General features: G+C 45.9%; 1 protein-coding gene across 3 annotated transcripts in view; it reads right to left on the reverse strand.

Annotated features, from left to right (window-relative positions):
• The window catches only part of PCNX1 (pecanex 1), a 617,237-nt gene that overhangs the window by 69,338 nt on the left and 523,273 nt on the right, over positions 1-24,626 (reverse strand). For all 3 annotated transcript variants that reach the window (XM_085627291.1, XM_085627290.1, XM_085627289.1), the window contains exon 28: positions 22,477-22,707. In XM_085627291.1, the coding sequence (XP_085483417.1) occupies positions 22,477-22,707 (231 nt within the window). The remainder of the gene's footprint in view (positions 1-22,476; positions 22,708-24,626) is intronic.

Consider the following 24,626-nt stretch of genomic DNA (forward strand, 5'->3'; position numbering starts at 1 on the left):
GCTCGTTGTTTTGTAAAGTGCACAAAATAATACAAAGTGCAGGGTGCTTTGGAAGAATTAATCACAAAGACACAGCATAAGCTTGATGTGGAGAAGCTACCAAAAAGTGCACAGTGCCTAACCGAAACCTTGCAAGATAAAATCTTTATTGTGGATTCATGATAAAATCTAAATAGAATTGTAAGTGGTTGTTTAGAGGACTAACCTTAACACGACTCCGCATTCCATGGTATATCTGGGTCTGCCGATAATGAATACTAGCACAAAAAGCAGATTTAATAAGATCTTTTGCTTTAGGGGTCACGTTTTGGGGTTTTTCGAAAAGATCACAAACCAATCTAAAAAAACATACATTTCAGATGGTGAAACCAGGGGATCTTCTCCGCATTAGAGACAGCAAGGCAATCCCTGATAATGGCTCTCGAAAAAGCTAAACCCTCTGACAGCCAAATCTTTACCCGGAACACAAGGGGGCGGAGCCAAGGTGGTCCTAAATATGTTGCGGACCTATTCCGGAGTGACAGAATGTTATAGAGGCACTTTTGGGTACCATCAACAGTCTTCTAATACATGTATTCTCTATGACTTGAAGCTTGTTACTCCTGCTGTACCCCTATACTCCTGCCCCATAGGTAGCAATGGAAAGGCATTTTGCTTCATACAGAGTTTCTGTCCCAATTTTGCTGCAAACCGAAAAAGAGCATCAGTGGCCCTAGTTGTCTGCTGCGCTCTTAAAGTCAACAGAGGGTCCCATGACAACTGTGTATTAGATAGATTACCCAAATAAAAAAAAGTTTGACTTTTCCATCTCTTTTTCCTGCATCAAAAAATGTTTTAGATATTGTAGATTTGAGGCCACATGCCATAATATACGATTTCTTAAAATTAACATTTAACTCAAGAAATACCTCAAAATCTGTAAAAGCATCAAGGGATTTCCGAGGGCTTATAGCTGTACTTGCCGAGAGGACGGTATTTTCTGCATAGGAGTGTAACAGAACAAAATTACTACCTATCCTTGGGTTTGAGGCATTTTTATTGTGGAGAAAGCTAGATTTCCCATTTGTAGATATGAGGTAAAAAAGGTGCTAGGATAAAGCCTTGTCGGACCCCTCAGTTGAAAAAATTGGCTGTGTGTTTTCTCCCTTACTGCAGTGGAAATGCTACAGTATGCATATTGTCAACCAAGAACTGCACTACCGGAAAGACCGGTCCCCGTGCAGAACCACTTTTTCTATAACAGAAGAACAGGACCTTCCTCAATGTGCAGCATCTTGGTGCAGATGTCCCTTTTAAACATTTACTTTTCTGTTGAGGCTATGATCTTCTGCACAGTATGCCTAGGCTACAAGTGCACATTCTGCTCTTTTATCTTCTAAAGTCGTTTTCATAATCACATGCTGACTGCAGCCTTCACAGCTGCACGAACAATTTACTTAAGACCCCCATGACCCTCAAAGACGTTGCATCTCAAAGTTTGTTTTATACTTGACGTACGCCTAATCTCATTGTTGAATTTAGAACAAATTGAATATATTGCATATCGACATTGGACTGGATAGGTTTCCTACCCATCCTAACACTGATTCCTGGCAAATCACTCCTTCAGGAGTACTTGCCTTTATGAGACGGGGTTTATTTTCATCAGCATTAGTTGGACAGACTCCCTCGGGACGATTTACCAACTGTGCGCTGTAATGACAACAGGAATTAGGGGTCTGTTTCGGTCCAATATAGGTTGTCAAGCTGAGCCTAAATGCGTTCTAAACATTCAAGGAGGGGATGCAATTGCTCCAGTAAGATGTCAGATAGTTTGTTAAAATACTTCTCGATATGGAATAAGCCATCATCTGAAGGATCTCAAACCTTGGTTAGTCGCGGTTGGGGGAGGCATTGTTTCTTGAGCTTAACTATCAGTTCTTGGGGTGACAAAACAACCACAGAAATGGATGAAGCCAAGGGACTGTCCACTATGTCAACAATATTGTATTTGTCAGTGTGGTATAAAGTAACTGCTGCCCTTCACCAATGCCTGTATCGCCAGTATTTACTTTGTCATTACAGGACAGTTCACTGTAGGAAGCTGGCTCTCTATATAGTGCACCAAAAGGAGGTACAGTGTGCAGAGAGTCCAGGCAACCCTCATTGGTTTACAGAAGCAAAAGTAACAAACCCAAATGCTCTCTTTTGTGGTATTGTAGGCGAGCAGTTTAGGCTCATCAGAGGGTAGTGCTAAGCATTTGTTTTACTCGCATGCAATAAATGAGAGACACACTCGAGAATAAATCCAAGACTAATTTAGAAAATAACAAATATTTTTATATAAATTTCAACACCAAGACCTTTGGGCTCAAGTAAGTACATTTCGAAATATTGATGTTTACAGGTAAGTAAAATGTTCACTTAAAAAAACGTCTTTAGACTGTAATGCTTTCCAATGGGGAAATAAAAGCATATAGTGCATACAGTTACTTGCAATAGGTTTCTGGAGGTACTCTTCGGGACTTAAGGTGGTAGGGCGCCAAGGTCCAAAGAACCAACAGCTAATGTCTATGCCTGCCCTGGAGCGTTCGGGTGCAATGGTGCTGGTCAGGTTGATGCTTAGCATGCTAAACCAAAGGAGAAAGGGGGTGGGTTAGGGGATGCACCTAGAAAAAGGATGCAGATGGGGACTAGTATGTTAGCTCCCATCTGGGGTTCGGTTCGTGAATAACCTGGGAGCAAGGAGGCATAGTCGGTTCTCAGAGACCCGGGCAGGGGCGCTCAGGTGCAGAGTGGTTAGGTGGGCTTGGCTTGTGCATCATGAGCGCTGATGGTTGTCAGTCTCACTAGATGATGGGACAAACATCAGGACAGCTGAGCCACTCTCCAAATGGGTCTCTGCAGTGCTGACGTCCCTCGACGGCTGCTTGGTTTTGGAGTCGCTGGAGTCTGCACTGGACTCAAACAGGCTTTGGTTGCTGCAAGGGGTCCCATACCCCAGGTGTTGGTGCTGTGCAGCTCCGGTTGGTCCTTGCGTCTTCTCACTTGATGGCGAGATGGACCTGACCTCCTGGAGCACAACTACCTCTTCCTGGGCAGCTACTGCGTTAGTGGAACCGGGGGAAAGCAGAAAGGTAGACCAGACTTTACAGATTGGTGCCTGCAGTCGAGTAGCTCCTCTACTCCAAGGGAAATTGCTAACAATTTATGAAGTGCTGGCAGCCCATCGGGATTCTTGGCAGATGTACAGCGGTAGGACGAGTTGGTTTGTCACTATTGTTGGGACAGGTGCAGGCAGGCAGAGTTTGGTGCCAAAAAGTCCACAGCTGGTCGTCAGTTTTCGCTTTCTTTGCTCTTCTTTGTCCTCTACTTCTTCAGTCCTTTAAATCTCAGTTTTCGGTGTCGGGGTGCCACCTAAATACTCAATTTAGGGGCGTTAAGGGGAGTGTAAGGTAGTAAACAATGGGCTACTTACCTTTGGGGTGGCTACAAACCTATACGACCACTTCCTGTGGGGAGTGGGCACAACCCTTACCCAGTGTATTTAATTTCACCAAAAACCAAGATGGGGGGATTCTAATTTTAATGTTCTCTTCGGGTAACCCAATCTTAGGGGTGTAACTAGCCTGATAGCGAACATGCCTCCGGACTAGCTAATTTTTCCACCAGTCCTGGTGCCAAATGGGCCCTGGGCAGTAAGTGACATATCCCCTGTCTGGGGGAAGCCGAGTTTGCATACAAAAATCAGCAGAGGCCTCTGAAGCCTCTTGCCTTGATATGCTGATTGCTAGCCATCCTGCTTGGAAGAAGTGACACCTCCGGCGGAGCAGGCATTTTCCTGACCTCAGACAGCATGGTCTCTCGCCTGCAGGGGGTCAGAAACCTGTCTGTGGTGACAGGATGGTCTACACCAGTCAGCCAGTACACTAGAGGTCAGTTTTTGGGGGCACCTCTAAGGAGCCCTTGGGGGAATCCACTACTGGCATCAGTATGGATTTATAAAGACAAGGTGTTTGATGCCAACCACCATAAGTCTCAGTGAAGCCATCATGTAGCTGAGGAACATATAATGACCAGTGTCCAGTACATGCACTCAAGATGGATTTCCTGTTCCCTTGTACGGTCTAGTAATTGGACTAGACATCACAGGGGCAAATCTGCTCAAGCAGATATGTCCTCACATGTAATATAATGACCCTGCCTTAGGGCTGTAAGGCCTGCTGTAGGGGTGACTTACATATATTTCATGCATTGTCTGGGGACATGGCAAACTAGGTGTGTGCCACGTCCTGTTTTCACTTTTGGCTTCACCACTTCACGCAGCCTGCAATAGCAGTCTGCATAAGTTTGGTGGTGGGTCCCTTAGGGTGGCACAATACATGCTGCAGGCCTTCAGGACCCTCTTTAGTACCCAGGCCCTAGGCACTAGGGGTACCATTTACTAGAGACTTAGAGGTCCTAAAGGTCTAGCAAATTGTCGAACAATTGCACAGTTGGCACAGGGGACCTGGTTAGCAGGAATTCAGTGCACTTCAGTCAAAGTTAAATCAAATACCAGGCAAAAAAAGGGGGCGAACAGGTCATAAAGGGGCACTATCCAACATTCAGCAAATGCTGGTCTCCTTTCAAAGGACAATCTACGTTCCGTCAGGGCAATTCCCTGTGTTAAAACCCCTACTGCTCTTTCTAACATACTGTTTATTGCGGTTACTCTAAGGAGCGCAATGTTTGAACCAGCCATCTTGCGTTTGCCCATGATGGATAAAAGAAGAAACACTCACCCAGGTGGACAAGGAGCATAGTCTTCAATTCGAGGCGAAAGAGAGGAGCGCCCAGCCCAGACTCATCCGGGGGCAGATGGGCCCGCTCTTGACCTGGGCATGCCCAGACATGCCCCGTGCCGTGGGGTATGAGCGGCGTTTAGATGCACCTAACCGGCACACTGAAGGGCTTCCCCACCTCCAAGTACCAGCAGGGCTTTGTGGGTGAAGGGAAGTGCCCCATTTTAACACAGTTAGTCCCACCTTATGCCTGGTACATGATGTGATTTCGACTTAAAGTGCACTGTTCAGTTCAGTTCAGTTTAATTTATTGCACAGTTAATTAAAACCAATGCGATACAATAACATAATAAAATTCGTTAAAATCTGCAACATAAATAATTCATCTGTGTAAGTTAAATCAAATGTCCTGTTTTGCTGAGTTAATCATGGGTCAATTTTTGGTAGTTTTTTTTCTACTGCTTTTAAAATTTTCACAAATCTACAGCTCAGCTGGGGGTCCTGTGCTGAAAAGCAGGTTAGCACTGCATTCCTTCATGTGCGAACCCCCTGTAGAATGAAATGGCGTTTCAGCAGAAGCTTCCTTTCTTCGTGCAGTTTCTCACACGAGCATAGCAGGTGCAACATATCTTCTGCCCCTTTACCTGCTTTCGATCTCAGCCAGTGAGGAAGATGTAGAATGCATGGTAACAAGCCCAATCTGTATCTTAAAAAACACAGTTTGATTTTTTTTGTGTAACCTAGAGCAAGGTAAGGCTGGGAGGCTTGTGACAGGTATGTATTTAATACCATCCAAGCATGAGATCTTTTTGACAGGATGGCTTTATCCTGGACCCATGACTGTAGCTTGATCGATTTTTTCACCAATTTGTTGAGTGTTTTATGATCTGCAGGGGACGCCCAGAGCTCTGCCAGCCCGGTGTTCCTTATACTTTTTTCTAGGTATTTTGCAGCTGGTGAGTTTTGGGTCTGCTCTAGCTCTTTCCATAGATATTCATTCAGCGTCCCTTCGGTCGTTTTTCTTACTTTATCCCAGGAGCAGATGTATGCCCCCTGACGTGCCAATATCTGTGACCGAATTCCAAACTCCAGTCTGATCTGTGCTGGGGAGGATCGCCTTGGGAGGCTGAAGATGATTCTGTGTGCCGACACGATTGTACTGTCAAGTATAACGGCATCTCTGCCTCGATGGGCCTCGCTCCCATATGTTAGTGTTGGTAACAGTTTGGCACGTATAACATGGAGTAAGGGGGACAGAGAAGGGCCGGAGAGTTTGTTATTTAATGTTTTTAAGGCAATTGCCAGAACGGTGCCCTTACCTCTTATGCTGGCCCTTTGTTCGCTAAATTGGCCACCACTGTCAATCTTTACGCCTAGATATTTATACGACGAGGTGTCTTTGATTCGGGTGTTATTCCAGAACCACGAGAAAACTTTCTTCTTTTTGTTGTTGCTGATTGTCATCGTTTGCGTTTTCTCGAGGTTCACTGTTAAATCATTTAACTCAGAATATCTCTGGGTCGTATTCAGAAGATTTTGAAGCCCAACTCTTGTATGGCTTATTAACACCAGGTCGTCTGCATATAAGAGGCATGGTAAATTGAGGCCTCCTAGTTTTGGCGAGTGTGAATTGCAGTGGTTTAGTAGGGGCACCAAGTCCCCCAGGAACAGGTTGAACAATGTGGGGGCCAGCACACAGCCCTGCTTGAGGCCGTTATTAGTTTGTATCCGCCTTGACAACATTGAGCCGTCCCCCACCTTGATTTGAATCCAAGTGTCTGTATGTAGGTTAATTAACAGCTCCAACAAGCCTTTTGGAATACCCCAATCATTAAGTTTTGACCATAGTAGGTTACGGTTAATGTTATCGAATGCTGCTTTATAATCTATATAACAGAGATGTAGAGGCAATTTTTTTGTCTCTGCCTTGTCAATAAGCATGCCCACCGTCAATATGTTTGTTGTCGTCCCCACTGATTTAACAAAGCCTGTTTGATTGACAGGTATGAGAGATTCCCTCATAGCCCATTCTTTTAATTCTTCCAAAATAAAGCCTGCGAAATACTTCGCATCGTTATCAATTAGTGCAACTAACCGATAGTTTTGAGGAAGGCCCCTATCCCCTGCTTTGTGTATAGGGGCAATAATGGAGCCCTTCCAGGTATCTGGCAAGATATTTGTGTGTCTTATCTCCCGAAAGAGAGGTTCAAGTGCCGCTGCCCAGTAATCCATATCTTGTTTGAAGAGGATGGGCGGGATCCCATTTGGACCCGGCGCGCCTTCCCTTCTTCCTTTCTTTATTTGCCGCTTTATTATGGGTACCAAAGAAATATGTTCTGCGTCCCCCGCCGTGTCCTGGTCAGTTGGGCACCATCGTACAGGAAAAGGATTGTTCATGTTCTGATTGGCCAACAGATCTCGATTAAAATGGTTTTCGAGAAATGCTGCCCAAATTGCCTCTGTGATGTTTGATGTTATCTCCGTTTTTGCAGGGTGCGTTAGTGAATTTATTGTTTTCCAAAAACTTGCACCATCATTCTTTTTTATGTCCTCATGAAGGGTAGCCCAGAGTTGTTCCTCTAAGGTTCTGTTAGCTTCCCACTTAAGTTTTTTTAATGAGGCTTTTAATTCAGAGAGTTGATGCAGCATCCTTTTGTTGTTGTGATCCTGCTGTACTATTCTCCTTAACTTGGAGATTGAATATTTTATTTCTTTAATTTTCACTCTGTGTGATTGAGGGAGGGTGCCCGATTTATTTGTCCTTGTGCACAATTTAGGTTTTGTTGCTTATTGCCCCAAGGTGGTAGTGAACTGCACCCATTTCGCTACCTTCATTAGGGCCCATGCGCTCCATGTAGTGTTGTTTTGCCAGTCCAATCAAAAGTTCGCCCATTGAAGTCGAGTACTTAATCTTTTTAAAGTTTTCGGTGTAAATGGACTCTTTGGGGGCTGTCGAACGCTCGTAAGTTGGCTTGGCAAGGTCCATAATTATTTCCTGAGGCCAGTGATCGCTATCTGCTTGAATCCCAATCTGATAGGATATTGCAAATTGGAAAAGTGGAAGTGACATGAAGGTATAATCTAGCGTGCTGTTCGCTTTTTTTGAGTGGAAAGTTGAAGCTGGCGGGTTGTCCCCTGCAAACCTGCCATTTAGTGCCCTTAAGTTAAAGTTTTCTAGTGCCTCAAGTACCGTCTTTCCCAATTTTGATTGAATGGCTGTTAGTGGCTTGCTTTGTTGTGGTAATGCCCAGAATGTATTTTGTGCCATGATACCTTCCTCTTGTGTTGTTCCCATAAGATTGAGGTTGAAATCCCCAGTGAGTACTAAATTCCCTGTTTTTTCCCCCGTAATACACTCTTCAATGTATGCATATAACTCCTCCGCTGCTTTTTTCTTTCCTTTGGGGTGAATATAAGCATTAACCAAGATGCAGTTGTTGATTGTTTTGCCTAGTCTTGTTATCAAAGTCAGGTTAACTGCGAGTGCAGCTGTCGCCGAGTGCCCGGTTTCTTTGGCCGTCACAAAACTGGTTGTAGCTACGTATGTTACCAAACCACCTCTTAAATTACCATACTTAGCTGAGCTCTTTGCGCCGGAGAAGAAGCGTAGATATCCTTGCAGGTGTGGGGGCTCGACAAGCCAGGTTTCTTGTAGCGCTATTCGATCAAAAGATCGAATGTAAGCTATAAAGTCTGGGTCAAGCATTTTAGATGCTTGGCCATTTATGTTCCAGGAACATAAGCGCAATTGGTCCTGCAAGTTATCCGTTATTGGCCACTGCACTTGTCAATTGCTGTTTATTATGGTTCTCACAAACCGTCTTTGTTCCTGCCACCCGTTAGAGGCTTGTCTTCCCTGTCGTACTCCGACAGTGAGTTAGCTCGACCCATTGCTGCCAGTACGGCTTGGCCCGACAGCACTTCTGAGAACCGAGATTTTGCTGCCTTCTGTATGCTCCCTCGGATTCGGATTTTTCACAGAGCACAGTACATCCGGGTATCGTGGCTTTGTGAAGGGCTTCAGCGTAATGCCCCAATTTTTGAAGATTTCAGATTCCAAAAGGATCTTTCGTGCCATGTCTGCCGAGGCCCAGGTCGCCTTCGTTGCTTCTTTTCCTATACCATCCACAGCTATAAATTCGATAGACTTCAGGTCCGAGCTTGCCACAGATGACAATCGAGGAATATGGGCCAGTAATCGCAAGATATTGCCTCTATTAAGGATGTCATGGCTTCCTTTGGAGATAAAATCCGGGATAAACCATGTAGCATCCGAGGCTTCCCCTTGGTCCATAGCACCTCCAATTGCGTTGTCCTTGTTTGATGTTGCTGGCCACTTCGTATTGCTAGCTGTATTTGATGGAACCCGATAGCCCTCTCGGCTATCAGAGATTTCGCGACGTGGAAGCTGTTGGTTTAAAGTCAGGATTACAGGGGCAATTGTTGACATTGTTTGATCCACCTGTAAATATTTAGACACCGTTTCTTTGGTAATGGCTGATATTTGATTTCCGGTTAGTCCTAGTTCCTGTCTTCCTGTTTTATCTTCCATTGGACTTATAGGGCCTTTTGGGCTTTCCATTGGTTTTGTGCAGGGCCAGATGTTAGGTATTAAACGGTTCCAAGACCCAGGGTCGACCAATGTGATGTTGGACCCAGAGTGTGGGGGCGCCACTGCTTGATTACTTTGTGGATCAGCTGCTATCTTCACTAAGATTTTATTTTCTGGTTGGGCGATGTCATCAATAATGCCGACTCTTTCTTCTTTTTCGTGATTCGGAGTTATTGCTTCAACCAGGTTGCTCGTGCTTTGTTCTGCAGTTTTAATTTGCCCGAAAAGTTGCCTAAAGCCTTCGCGTTTGGAGCAGAGCTTCTGTTTCCTTCCTTTGCGTTTTTTCGTTCTCCTCTGTTTGGCATTTGATTTCTGGTTTATGTCCACCTCGTCTTCGACACCTGCTGATAGGGGTGTTATATTCTCCGTCCTATTTTCCTCTATGTCCTGGATATTCGCTACCGTTTTTTGATGGTAATGCCCACCGGTCATTGTTGTATCGTCGCATCGTTTGGCAGCGGTATCTTTGCCAAGGGTGGCGTCTTCCTCAGCCACCCCTATTCGTGCAGTAGACTTTACCGGGTCCATTTGGTTTGTGGCAGCCCGGTGCACCACTGCTGATCTTCTGGCTAAGTTCAGCAGATTTAAGAAGTCCGCATAAGTCTGACATTACTCTTGGCAGAATGGCCAGTTTGTCAATGATTGGGCCACATTCACAGTCCATGTTGTTTCTCCTTTTGGTATCCACTTGTTGGTTCAGTTTGCTCTGAAGAAGCGAGTTTAATGAGCCCAGCTTCCCGTCTATTGCAACTACGAATACTGCCAACGTATCTAGCAGCGTTAGTTGGGCATCCATTTTCTCCGATTGATATTGAGCTGCGTCCACCAGGAGTTGTACTGTGTTGAGGAGGCTGGGCCATGCGCTTTCTTGTCTAACTTGAGCTGGATGTACATCCTGGTTCCCATTACATTCTTTAGGCCCTGCTTCTTGGAGCACAGGTGACACTTTGAAGAGTTGCACTGTTTCTGGCCCCTCCGTTCCTGCTGTATTTGTCTGCTGGAGGACCATTCCACGTTTTGGTATCTCACTGGTCAGCCTACTTGTGCTTAGGTCGTTGGGGTATGCCGCCATGAGATCCTCCCACTCCTCTTTCTTTAGATAAGAAGAGATTTCAATCACTTCTGGAGTGCAAATTTTTTGACTTCCATCTATTTTTCCCGTCCCTTCTGGCGCCTTAGGTACTCGTGTTGCTACGTTGTTTTTTATATCAAGGATTACTAATGAGGGTTCCATCTCCGATGACCTTGCTGGAGCGGTAGCAGGTTCCTCTTTCCTCCTGCCCTCCTCATTATTGCTTAAGCCCTCGAGACCCTCATGGCCTAATTCATTGCTCATGCTGACTTTTTCGGTGCTAATGTTGATGTTAGCGATGTTCTTCTCCCATTTTAATGGTAGCAAATCCGTGGCTTCCTTTGGGCGATGTATTTGTATTAAGTTGGCATCTATGATCATTTCCCGTCTTACCGGGGTGTCTGCCATCACGAGCTTTAACCCCGTTTTGAGATTATTGCGATGAGGTGTTGAAGTTTTTTGGGGTGTCATTGCTGATGTAATGCTTTTATCTTCCCTGCTGTTGCCGATGTTGTTACTGTAGCTATCGTCCAGTTGGCCCCGACTGTCGCTGGGATGGTGGTTTAAAGTTGGTTGGAGCGGTTCGAGAGGTGACTGAAGGCCTGGTACTTTGTTGATCTTAGAAAATATAATATCACCTGGATCCTTTAAAAAGCAAAATTTTGTATAGATTTTAGGCTGAACCAAAGTTGTGTTCTTTTTTTTTCCCCCTTTCTTTGCTTGTCGTAGTTCTTATTGGTTTGGGTGTAATTGTAGCACTATGGGCTTGGGCTAGCTCCACTGATTCGCTTAAAGCTGTTAGGTCAATTATTTCTGGAGGGGGGGGCTCCACTATAGGTTTGGACACGTCTGTTTGTGCCTCGGACTCCCCCTTAGATGATTTAGTCCTTTGTTTCCGCTTGTTTAAACCTCCTTTGTGCGTTTGGCTCCCTCGGATCTTACCAGATCTCATGTTAGATTGGTGAGCCTGGGTTGCAAGGACCGACAAACGGAGGAAGGTAGGTAGGCGTTAGAGTGCACCCTGACCGTGATGTAGATGTGGTCGTCGCAGTGGCAGCACTCTAGCCCTTTAACTCCCCTTTCCCCTCGCTACTGCTCTCTCATCTTGCCTTTGCGAGTGGGAAAACTGGCGTCGCCTCCTACCTCCCAGCGCAGCAGCAAGGTCTCATGAGCCAGGCAAGGCAAGCAACAACTGGCGCAGTCACGCAGCTTCAACATTCAATACCACTTTGTGCGTGCACCGCCGCGGTTTCCTGCCTTAAGTTCTTTCTTTTGCAATACTTTACCAATAGCTAGCAGCTCATTGTTAAGTGTTTGATTCTTTTACAGGAAGTCGGACGGTGAAGGAAGGAAGACTGAAAACCAGAGCTGAAACACCTCCTTGGAAGCTTAGTTCGCAAAAACGGTTTTGCCCACAGTTCCAGACCAGGTTATGTGGGGTAAGTCCTGCCGTTTACTTTACGGGGTCCAAGTACCAGCCGCTCCGTGACCCCCGCTGCTCACAGCCCCCCCGCACCTCAAACCTCTCACCTCCGTTTTTTCCTCAGCTTAGCCTCCGCAGAGCTGATCCCGCAGCGGCTCTGCACAGCTCTTTGCTCTCTCTGCCTCACGAGAGGTGCAGGCACTCAGGCTTACGGGAGTACTGCTCCTGCTCCAAAACCTGCAGTCCTCCGTGGCCCCCCCGAGGGTCCAGCTTCACTCCTCAAGACGGCCGCAGTTCTTGCTTGCAACTGGGCTCGATGTATCGCGGGAACACTGCCCTCTTGTCCCCCCCGCCTGTGTTTTACAGCGGACCCAGCGAGCAATATCTGCAAGCAGTAAATGACGGAGTGATCAGTAGTGCCCTGTGCCCCGGCCGCTCCGACACTCAGCTCAGCCCCGTCACTCGGCTCTATGGCTCTATGGCGCCGCGGATCTCTCAGCTCAAACTCAGGCCCAGGCACAAGCTCTCGGCACACAATTCCGCTGTATCGAAGCCACCACTTTCCTTGAAGCCGCCAAAGCTGCCGCCGACGCTTTTCCTCCCGCTCGTGTCTCACTGTTTGCTGCTCTCGCTCACCGCTGCCTACGCTATTGCCTTCTGGGTGTCTCTGCCTTTCTCGGTCAGAGGTTGAGTGGCGGTGGCACTTAAAGTGCACTGGGTTCCTGCTTACCCGGTCCCCAGAGACAGAACTCTTCCCCAAAACTGTACAATTGTTCCCCCAATTGGCAAAACCTTTAGCAACCTCCGTAAGTCCCTAATAAATGGTAACCTAGTACCTAGGACCTGAGGTACTAAAGAGGGTCACTAAGGGATGCAGCACGTATTATGCCACCTCAAGGGACACCGCACCAAGCACATGCAAGGCTGCCTGTCGTGGTGCAGACAAAAGTGAAAACACAACAGGTCACAGATCCCTGTATGCTACGCCCCTTCCCACTGCATATGATATTTGTAAGTCACCCCTACAGCAGGCATGACAGCCTTAAGGCAAGTTGCTTAATATAATATGTTAGGGATATGCCTCTGTGCTGGTCAGTCCTATAGCTGCCAGTGCAAGTGACCAGGGAAGCCATTTTAAGACATGTGCTGAACACTGGTGAAAACGAGTTCCCCAGCTACATGATGGCTTCACTGAAAATAGGGATGTTTGATACCAAACATCTTGACTTGGTAAACCCACACTGATGCCAGTGTTGGATTTATCGATACATGCACTCAGAGGGCACCTTAAGGCACCCCCTGAAAACCGACCAGCCTCTGGTGTGTTTGCTGACTGGATGCTGCCAGCCTGCCACTGTTCTGACCTCCTAGGCTAAGAGTCTTTGCTCTAAGGAGGCCAAGAACAAAAGCTTGTCCGGGAATAGGGTGTAACACCCCCTTCCACAGGATGACCTGCTAATTATCCTCATTGGTCTGGCGAGCATCAAATGAAGTCGCAGCCTTTTGCGAACATGGTTACCCTCACAGTAGAGGAAGCAACTCCCCAGTCCAGAGCCCCCTTGGCATTTGGACAGGCGGGAAAATTAGCTAGTCAGGTAGGTGTGTCACCTCCAGTCTGCTACCACCCCTAAGGTGGACTATTGCGAGGTGGACATGATTTTTCAAAGGTAGTCGTCTTTGTCATAGCATACCTAGGAATTCTAAGACAGGGTTATGCCCACTTCCCACAGGAAGTGGTCAAATAGGCGGCGTAGTGACCCCAAGGGTGAGTAGCCCAATGGAGACTGTTGGTGCTGCCTAGGTCCTTGCTCACCACTCAACTTAACGCCTGGAGACTGGTCTTGTAAGTTGCTGTACTATACCTGTTTTCAGAACTTATTCTTCCTTACATAGGATAACAGAGCAGAACTCAGAAACTAAAGTGCCACTTTTTAAATTGAAAATAATTTATATTTAAAAACGTACTTACCTGAACGATGAATTTTCTCTGATGCCTAAACATGTATAAAGGTACTTGCTATTTTTATAAATTGGTGTGGAACTCCTTAAGTCGTGTTGTCATTTACTAATCATTGTATGTATTTGCAAATGTCTTGCACTCACTCGTGTGCTAAGCCTAAGGTGGCTTGACCACACAACCCCCTATAAGAGCACTTTGGGAGTTGCATAGCAAGCCCCTGTCCACTAATAAGGGAACCCCTGGGCTCTTTACACAGTATATAAAATTATTGATATATCACATAAAGAGCCAGCATCCTACGCTGGGCCTTTGAGTCATGGCGCTCTCCAGAAAAGCGTGCTCGAATAAATAAATAGATCTGTCTATCAGGTGCTACAGTACTCCCAGGGCAAGTCTTGATCATTGCGTTAGCGGCCCCTAAGTCCCTTGGAGAACAAAATTAAGACTCATTCCGTCCCACTCACTTCTGTCACAGCATAACAGCAGTGGTGTGGAATTCGTACTGAGCCAAGCAAAAAGAAAAGGTTAATTGTTAGACTTATTATCAGTCACTTGTAATTACTCTGGGCCACAATCCAGTTTATCGGTTTTAGCACACAATTCCACCTCCGACAGACATCAGCTATGTCTAAATCAGTATTGGGCTGGTCCAACAGAACAATCCAACCCAAACTACCAGGCCAGACCCCTTTAAAAAAGGAACCTAAGCAATCCTGGACCCCTTTCGGCCTGTTAGTGCCTTGTAGCTGAGATTAATTCAAGCATTGTACCTTCACTTTTTTGTTTTCTCCTTTGTGGAATTAGTAATGTGCATGCTATGTGCCACTGTGTGAGTTTGTCAGCCAGAGATAGGATCTCTACCTTTTCCTCTCTGTATGTGGAGGTGGCTGTCCTGGACACCACAGATTAAGTGGCGGCTTCCTTGCTCTGATTTCAAACTGCATGTTTGAAATGAAATGAAATGAAAAGAGGATTTATTGAGCGCGATAGCTACCCTGAGGCGTCCTAGCGCTGATGGACAGGCGTGTGGATGAGAGTTATGGCACTAGTCTGATTTATTGAAAAGCAGGGTTTTAGCGGTCTGCGGAAAGAGAGCAGGTTGGGCTCTGATCGGAGATGGAGGGGGAGGGCGTTCCAGAGCTTGGCCGAGTTATAAGAGAATGAGCGGCCCCCACATCTTACTCTTTTGATCCTGGGGACAGTAATAAGGAAGGAGGAAGTTGATCTGAGCTGTCTGTTCGGTATGTAGGGGATAATCAGTGATTGGTTAATGAGAGCGCCCGTTTTCCAGAAGGCTCGGTGAACGATGCAGAGGCTCTTAAATTCAATTCTTTCCCTCACTGGAAGCCAACGAAGATTCTTCAGTCCGGATTTAATAGGGAGTCAACGAGGGATCTGGAGGAGGGTTCGTGCTGCTCAATTTTGGATGACCTGGAGCTTGCGTAAAGTGACCTGAGGGGCCCCCAGGTAAAGGGCATTCCCGAAGTCAAGGCGCGACAGAATGAGACCTTGGATCATAATCTGCCTTGCCTGGAAGGGTAGTAAAGGAAGGATTTTCCGAATAAGCCTGAGCAGACCCAAGCATGTCGCTGAAAGTTTGGCTGCTTGGCAGTTAAAGTTGAGGGATTTATCCAGCCAGATGCCTAAGCTCTTAATTGAATCCTTGGTTGTGGGGGTGGGTCCAAGGCAGGTAGGCCAAAGGGGATCAATGGTAGGATTAGGGGGGTTACCTAGGAGCATCAGCTCGGTCTTCTCCATTCAGTTTGAGACAAGATGATGTCATCCATGAGGACACTGCTTCCAAACAGTCCCTCAGATGGTTGGGTGCGGTGTGTAGTTGGTTGAGAGCCACTACTAGCTGAGTATCGTCCGCATAGGTGATGATTTTTATTTCAAAAGGACGGACAATCTCAGCTAGGGGGATCATGTATATATTGAAGAGCGTAGGGCTCAAAGAGGAGCCCTGCGGTATTCCGCAGCCAAGAGGCTTACTAGGGGAGGTGGTTTCGCCCTCAAAGACCCGAAAGGAGCAGTTTGACAGAAAAGACTCAAACCAAGCCATAGCTTTCCTTGAGACTCCTAGGCTCGCGAGTCGTTGCAGTAAGATGTTATGGTTTACAGTGTCGAAGGCGGCACTTAGGTCGAGGAGGATGATGGCTGCCGAGCCTCCTTGACCCATGATCTTCCTAGCCTCTTCTGTAACTGCAACGAGGGCGGTTTCAGTCCCATGCATGGGACGGAATCCCGTCTGGGAAGGGTCGAGCAGGTGGTTGGTCTCTAGGAATTCAGCCAATGCGTTGTTGACGTGTTTTTCAAGGATCTTACTTAACCATGGTAGTAGGGAGATTGGTCGGTAATTCCCTGGGTTGTCTGGGTCTAAGTTGGATTTTTTAAGAAGGGCTTTTACCATGGCCTGCTTCCAGGGGAGCGGCACAATCCCGGTGGACAACGAGGCATTAAGCAAGTTGAGGATGGTGGGTAGGGTGTGGTTGGTGACTGTCAGCATATTGCGCGGAGGTGCCGGATCATTGGGAGAGCCGGATTTCACCTGACGCATGATGGTTTCTAGCCGGGTAGAGTCGAGATATGGAAGGTTTCCGAGTGTTACTGGGGCATGAAGTCCCGGCTCGTGCAACTTAGTGGGTGAAGTGGGGGGCTGAGTGTGGGGAAAGGAGGTGTAAATGGTTAGTATTTTTTGGAGAAAAAAAAACTCTGCAAGGTTATTACAGCGGGTTTGCGCGTTGAGGGGGTTATGGGGTTTTTCTGGGAGCTTATGGAGGGTTATCGCGATTTGATATATTTCCTTGGGCATGGAGGCTGCTGTATTAATTTTATTTTCGAAAAATTTTGCTTGCGCGATTTGAATTTCGTTTTTATATGTTCTTATCGCGGCTCTATATGCTGTTTTTCTGGTGGGTGAGTAATCCAGTCGCCACTTCCTCTCGAGTTTTTTACAGAGGCGTTTTTTTCCCCGTAAGCCAGGGGAATACCCGGGAGCAGTTCGGGTGCTATGCTTGGATTCCGTGTGTATTATAGGGAGTACGGAGTCAAGTGAATTCGAAATCCATCTATTATAGTTTTCATTAGCTAGAATGGGGTCAGAGGTACTAGGTGGTATGGAGGTCTCGAGGCTCGTTGCCCATTCAGCCTGAGGAAGTTTTGACCAGTTGCGTTTCGTGTGGATAACTGTAGTGGCGAAAGGGTAGGAGTATGGGTTCAACCAGGAGAGGGGTATGAGGAAGTGGTCTGTCCATGGCAGAGGGAAAGGAGTTCAAACCGAGAGCTCTGTACAGTTACTAAAGATGGGATCAAGAAGATGCCCTTTGACGTGGGTGGGTTTTAACACTAGTTGTTTAAACTGAAGTGCAGAGAGGCTGGTAGACAATTCTAGGGCAGTGTGGTTAGCAGCATCATCAAAATGGATGTTGAGATCTCCTAGGAGAGTGAAGTTAGGTGTGCTGCAGGCTAGATTGGCCATAGTGGAAGGCAGGCAGTGGAGAAATTGACCCATGGTCCCAGGTGGGCGATATATAAGCATCCCTGAGAACGTGCTTGTGGGCGAAAAGTCTATGGAAAAGGAGAGGCTTTCACAGTCAGGTATATGGTTAGGAGAGCTACGGCACCCAAAGCAGTCTCTGTAGATGACTGCTAGGCCGCCACCTCTTCCCGTTATGCGGTCTTCACGTAAAATTTGGTATCCTTGAGATAGAGCCTGTATAAGATCCGGTTCTGATTCGGAATGAAGCCAGGTCTCGGTTAGGAATAAGATATCTGGTTTAAGCTCATCTAAGAGCATGGATATCTCTGTAGTGTGCTTAGGGAGAGACCTGCAGTTCAGAAGGAACATGTTCCGCTGTGAGGTTTTGATTGGGGGGTCGGGAAGAGGCTGGAATCCACAGTGTGGGCAAACTGTGCATTCATATGCTGGGTTCCAGGTAGAGAGGCATGGAGCAGATGCCTTTCCTCTTAATTTAAGTAAGGAATTGGGGCTGTAGCTTCTAATATGGGTAGGAAAACGGGCAGGGTTCAAAGCCCCAGGCCCCGGACGGGCGCAGACTGGCGTGCCTTAGGCGCGCCACTGGCACGCCCACTGCGCGCGTCCGCTCCCCCCCCCCCCCCTCTGCGTGTGTCCGCTGCGCATAGCGTGTGGCATGAATCTTTTATGCAGCTGGCTAGCGTGCCCAATGACGTGGCGCCCTCCTCCCCTCTAGCCCGGAAGTTGTTGCTGTAACCGCGCCTCCCTCCACATCAATCGGGAAGAATTCCCGTGGTGTACCGGGGAGAATGCGGGTGTCGGGTGTCCAAGGGTGCAGAAGTTTGATTTCTGAGATTTAACTTACGGGGTTGTCCAGTGGTGCGGGCTTAATATTTGCTATTTCAAGTGTAATGGCCAATAATGCATGTTTAGACATACAGACATAATGCAGAAAAGTAAGACAGAGTTAAGGTTAACACTTTAAAGTTGTTAATCCCATTACACCCTTTCCACTTAAATGTAGATTTTTTGGGTGAATTTTGTTGAAGAGGAACCTGCTCTGCCTTTATCAGAACTAAGACCTTTCCATATTATCATGATGCTGTCCTTTTCTCCCCGGTAAGATATTGTCTGTATATTACTGATTGGTATATAGGATCTAGTGCAGGGTTTTTTCATTTGTTGAAGGTGTTCATTCAGGTTCATTTGCATGTTCATTTTGCTTCAGAATCCTAGGAATACTCAACCCCAACCTATCAGATGCAACTCTAGAAATTACTCAAATATTTTTTGCGCATCTCTAGTCAATGACAGAAAGATCTTGATAATTTGTGGCAATTTTTGGGACGGTTTTAGAAATAGTATGCCTCGAGTATTCAATGACTAGGGTTTTTTCACCTGTGAGGTTTCGGGACTGGCTCTTCTGAGGTGGAAGACCTCTTCTTTGGCGCATGTGCACATTTTATTTTCATTGTGTGTTTTGAAGAGATGTGGCATGCTTACTGAGTTTTGATGGTTGTTGTCTCTAAAACTAATGTCTTTCAAAATTTCATAGGTTTTTTTTCACCTGGAGCAACTTTTCTAGCTTCTGGTGTACTGTGAGATACTGGTTCCTGGAGAAATTTCTTGCCAGAGTTTAGATGTCTTTGTCAACATTGCTCAGCTTTGGCCACTTATAATGTTGAAGTTTGGCTTACTATTAACTGATATGCCGTAGAGAGCTCAATGTTTCTCTAAACACAGTGTCTCTTGACTTACAAGCTCCATAGAACGAGCTGCCTCATCTCATTATGGTCCACTGGTTACCAATTTGGTGTTTGACCCAGGGAAACAAAATAATGCAACAAAAGCATACTTTATGATGGGTATTTTCCACAGCCAGAGGCAGTCGCAACAATTAGAATTTTAAAATAATGCATTGCCTCCGAACCCTCATCTTTTTTCTGATGGGAATCTGCTGCCACTCTCCCAAACTGCCCCAGTACATGTTCAAATTGGGAACTTTTAGATCAAGTCTCTTCCCCTTGCCAATACCTCACAGAACAAAATATCAAGCTAGCAACTTCTACCAATAAAGCCCTCTTTCTTCGTGACAAAAAGCAGTAACACACTATTATCCATTTCTTCTAACAATTTATAAGTGGGGGTATGTATCTAGCACACACACACCCCAGGTCTTTCTACAATTGACACGGACTAGACCAGCAACCATCTAAATTTCAAGTGGAAAGTGATGATCCAGCTGTTCCCCTACTGACCAGTTGCCACTCTTGTGACACGAGGGCATGTGTGAGTCAGTGCCAAGACAAAATCTGGTTAACCTGCATGCAACACATTAAATGAACTATGCAAAAATGATTTAAGGCAGTACTTTTTTTTATTGTAGAGCTGGATAGATTTGTATATGGTTGCTTTACATTCTATAAGGCCAAGTACTTAAAGCAGCACATGCAAATCCATTACATTTTCCTTCCTGGACCATCAATAATATTGGTCTACTCATTTAAGAGTAACATTTTGGGAACATAAATAATTGATAAAGTATATAATTTTACACTAGTATACTTTATACATACATACAACATTGTGTCTAGTTAAACCTCAATCATCATCTGAGCAACTAATGCGAAAGAGTAACTTATGTGGCTGCCATGACGTGTTGTATGGGCACACTAAGAAAAGGAATGATCTATAGATTTCCATGCTGGTTATGCTGACTGGTATGTTATATAAAAGAAAGCAGCGCCTGAGAACAATTTAGTATCTTGTGTTTCCTCAATTTTTAAATTGTAGGTGTAAATCATCGCCCGAAACGTCACCACCTTTACATGCTAATTTGTGGTGAATCGTACAACTCTGTAACAGTTGGTTCATGGAGTTGTGTGTTTTGAAGAAAACAGACAAGCTCCGTCTCAAACTTATTGTTTTATATTGTAGAAGGGAAATTAAAGGATTCCGGGCAATGTAAGGAGTGAGACTGTAAAAAGCAAATACACCAAGTGGAATTCACATAAAACAAATACAACGGGACCCTAAGAGCAGTCGCTTAGACCACTGACAGGTTGGGGAGGGACACCATTTGGTAAGGAGTCGAGGCATTGCAAGAAGGGCAGACAACTGGCCTCCCTCCCCACCCCATGCAACCTTTGGGGCACAATTGAGTAAATATTAAGAGGAGAACATTGCTTTCTCCCTCACTCTCACAAAGCGAACAGTCGTAACCGGGTTCAAGCTAGGGGATAGTGTCCTAACCGGCTGCAGCAAAGGGATCCACTTATCCCATTGGTCCTGAAGAAAGCTACCGACCCGCTGGGGGCAAGTATGGCTGTAACATGTAGACTGACAGTATATGTTTGATGTGAGGGACACCTAAAATATCCCTCTACACTTCTGTTTTCTGTTTTTAATCTTACTCCTATCCATATTTTATTAAATCTTAGAGGTGTTGGGTAGGAGGCAATTTTAGATCACTTTCTGGTTCGGATCCCACTGTCTTTCCGAGCAGGGAAACTGCCTCCTGGTGGAGAAAAAGAAGACCAGATGATGATGCTACTGGCCACCAGTACGCCGATGGCAAACATAAAAATTACCACTGACCGAAAGTGAAATTAAAACTCTCAGTGTGATCCTCATACGATACTTTATGATACTTTTGACAGATACTTAATTTGGAAGCAGAGTGGGCAATTGTTGTTCATAGCTTCTCCATCTCGGTATTTGATACTGACAAAAACATGTACATATGTGACACAGTTAATATATGAAAGAAAGAATTTTCATTAGTGTCAACTATATGAAGAAACGACAGCCTTCAAATATCCACACAGAGAAATTTCATCTAATGAGTATCAAAGGTTTTACAATTATACAAGACCTGTAGTACAAAGGGAAGTTAAATTCACATCCCTGGAAAGTAACAGGTATATTACACCAACACTTTCAGCTAAGAGGCAACCATCTGACAAATAACAGCTTGATGTGAAAAAAATCATTGTCAGCTACCTCTGTTAAGCCACCAATTCCATTGTTTCAACAGAGAAAAGATTACACAATCCTTAACCAAATGCCCCTTATAGGTCCATTATAAGTGACAAAAGAGGGATATGCTTTGTATGTTACCTGACTGACAAAATGTCTGAATGATGTCTTATCAGTTGTTAACGATCGGAAGGCCACATTTGTCATTAGCATTAGCTCATAAATGCTACAAGGCATTACAAAACTAAGTCGAAATGGTGAGGCTTGCCCAAAACTTTGTCAGAGAATTATTTACAATTCATTGCCACCATGAATGTTATACTGACCTATATTATTGCATAAAGAAGGAGAAACAAAATGGAAGATGAAACTTATAACAATCAGATTCATGTGTTGTAGATTCACATGCTGCTCCCTTTCCTGTGGCCTTTGGGATATTGTAGCTTTCATGGACATGAAGTATAAAGCACTAACAGTATAAGGACCTTCAGAAGCATTTCACTGTTGCTATACTCCTTTGATCACCCAGTAAATGCTGCAGGGCAATCCATGGATGTACACAATTGAAATAGTACTGCTAATGCAGTGTCAAATCTCAAGACATCATACAGTAACACTGCTACAAAGTACACACCACCCCAGCTACAGGTATATGAAACTGTTTTTGACAATCAATCGGTGCAAGCACCAGAATAAACTATGTCTGATTACAATTTTGTCCTCCATATTGGTATTTGGGTGGTAACCGTGGGAGACAGCAGAGGAAAAGCAAAGCATCCTTGTCATTAGGATTAAATGTGAATTGGCCCATGGTTAAGTTAAAATAGATACCCTTTGTTGGCAACCAAATCACTCAGGGAGAGTCAAAAGCGTAACAATGCCTTTTATAGCAAAAGCACCACCAGAGCACGCAAGGCTTGTACAGCAGACTTGCATAACATGAAAAGTGGTTTTTGAGAGTTCTATTCACTCCTCTCTCAGACCACTAACCAGCTATTGAGAATGCCACATGGTTAGGTTTTTCCAGATTAGCATATAAAAATGGAGCAGGTAGGCTTGTTGCAGCATCTTCTTTTGCACCCATCACGTCAATAAGCAAGGAGAGGCAAAACCGTACACTGCTTTATCATTTGAAAATGACTTTGAAAACACATCTGAAAGAACACCTCCTCAGCAAGCTTCCATTCTCTTACCTTTTCCCGTCTTGATGAACAGTACTCTATCCAGTTGAGGTAGATACTGCAGAAGCTGTCCCTGGAGATGCCCGCTAACCGGAGGTCATAATCTTCATCAATATTTGGATTAAACGTTGGGTCCACATCGACATAGCTTCGGTCTGTGCAAGGCCTCAACGCCTCCTGGATGGTCTCGTTGGCTAACCAGTCCTCCAGTTTTGAAGAGGTGGTTACATAATAGATAATACCCTGAAATTGTGGAAACAATTATATAAATGAAATGAAGCAAAGTGGCTGGGAATGTCCAAGCATCACGTAAAAAAAATACAATTTTGCCCAAATTACAGTAGTTGACGCTAATTTACATTCATCTATAAAACCAGGAAACGCATTGTACTACTTTGCTACAAGACACAAGAAAGAGGAAAATGGAAGAGAGATTGTTGAAGCATAATGAGTTTTTTTTCTTTTCTATTTTTCTACTGAAAGTGTGCGACTGCCTATGAAACATTTAAAAAGACTTCCCTAGGAAGCACAATAGGCCATGGGGTAAATACGGTAAGTACACACCATGATAAGTACTAGCAACTCAGCAATATGCTCATGTCAAGGCTTTATGCTGACCACCCTGATACCCAGGCCATTAAAAGTCCAGGTCTTCAGAGAGCACATCATCTGTCAAAGAAGGGATTGGATCATCTTGACAAACTCCCCAACTAGACTAGAATTCATGATGATGAAAGCTGAAATAATGCAAGAGGTGGAAATCTAATCTTGCCTTTACTTGCCTACTTCAGAGTAAAGATAATGGGGTAGTTGAGAGAGAAAATGTAATCGAAAAATCTATCAGAGTCAGAGTTCCAGCTGCACAGAGGATCATTGGAGGAACTAGAGCAAATAAGGGGTGAAGGATAGGAAAGAAAAAAAAGAGACCCCCTCAAAAACAAACTGCTATAGCCAATCAATCAATCAATCAATCAAGGCATTTATATCGCGCACTACTCACCCGGAGGGGTCTCAAGGCGCTTGGGGAAGGGGGTCTGCTACTGCTCGAACAGCCAGGTCTTGAGCTGTTTCCTGAAGGCGAGGTGGTCCTGGGTCAGCCGAAGGTGGATGGGCAGAGAGTTCCATGTCTTAGCCGCCAGGTAGGAGAAGGATCTTCCTCCGGAGGTGGCTCTCTGGATGCGAGGGACGGCGGCGAGGGCGAGGCACGCGGATCGTAGCTGGCGAGTGGGTGCGTAGAAGGCGAGGCGGTTGTTGAGGTATCTTGGGCCCAGGTCGTGGAGAGATTTGTGTGCGTGGGTGAGGAGTCTGAACGTGATCCTCTTGTTGACAGGGAGCCAGTGTAGGTTTCTCAGGTGGCTCGAGATGTGGCTGCGTCGGGGGACGTCTAGGATGAGTCGGGCGGAGGCGTTCTGGATGCGCTGAAGTCTTTTCTGAAGCTTGGCTGTTGTTCCGGCGTAGAGGGTGTTTCCGTAGTCTAGTCTGCTGGTGACGAGGGCCTGGGTGACCATCTTCCTGGTCTCGGTCGGGATCCATCGGAAGATCTTGCGGAGCATGCGGAGGGTGTGGAAGCAGGATGAGGAGACGGCGTTGACTTGTCTGGTCATTGATAGGGAAGAGTCCAGGATGAAGCCCAGGTTGCGTGCGTGGTCCGTTGGCTTTGGTGCGGTGCCTAGGGCTGGGGGCCACCAGGAGTCGTCCCATGCGGAGGGTGATGGTCCAAGGATGAGGACTTCTGTCTTGTCCGTGTTCAGCTTCAGGCGGCTCCTGTTCATCCACTCGGTGACGTCTTTCATCCCTTCGTGCAGGTTAGTCCTGGCGCTGTCGGGGTCTCTGGTGAGGGAGAGGATCAGCTGTGTGTCATCGGCGTAGGAGATGATGTTGAGGTTGTGTTGGCGTGCGATGGCCGCAAGGGGTTTCATGTAGACGTTGAAGAAGGTGGGGCTGAGCGACGATCCTTGCGGGACGCCGCAGATGACTCCGGTGGCTTCAGATCGGAACGGAGGGAGGCGTACTCTCTGTGTTCTGCCGGCGAGGTACGAGGTGATCCATTCCAGAGCCTTCCCTTGGATACCGGTGTTGTTGAGGCGTTGGACTAGGGTGCGGTGGCAGACAGTGTCAAATGCTGCGGAGAGGTCCAGGAGGATGAGGGCCGTAGTTTCCCC

The sequence above is a fragment of the Triturus cristatus genome, chromosome 9, assembly GCF_964204655.1.
Source record: "Triturus cristatus chromosome 9, aTriCri1.1, whole genome shotgun sequence".
Lineage (NCBI taxonomy): Eukaryota > Metazoa > Chordata > Amphibia > Caudata > Salamandridae > Triturus > Triturus cristatus.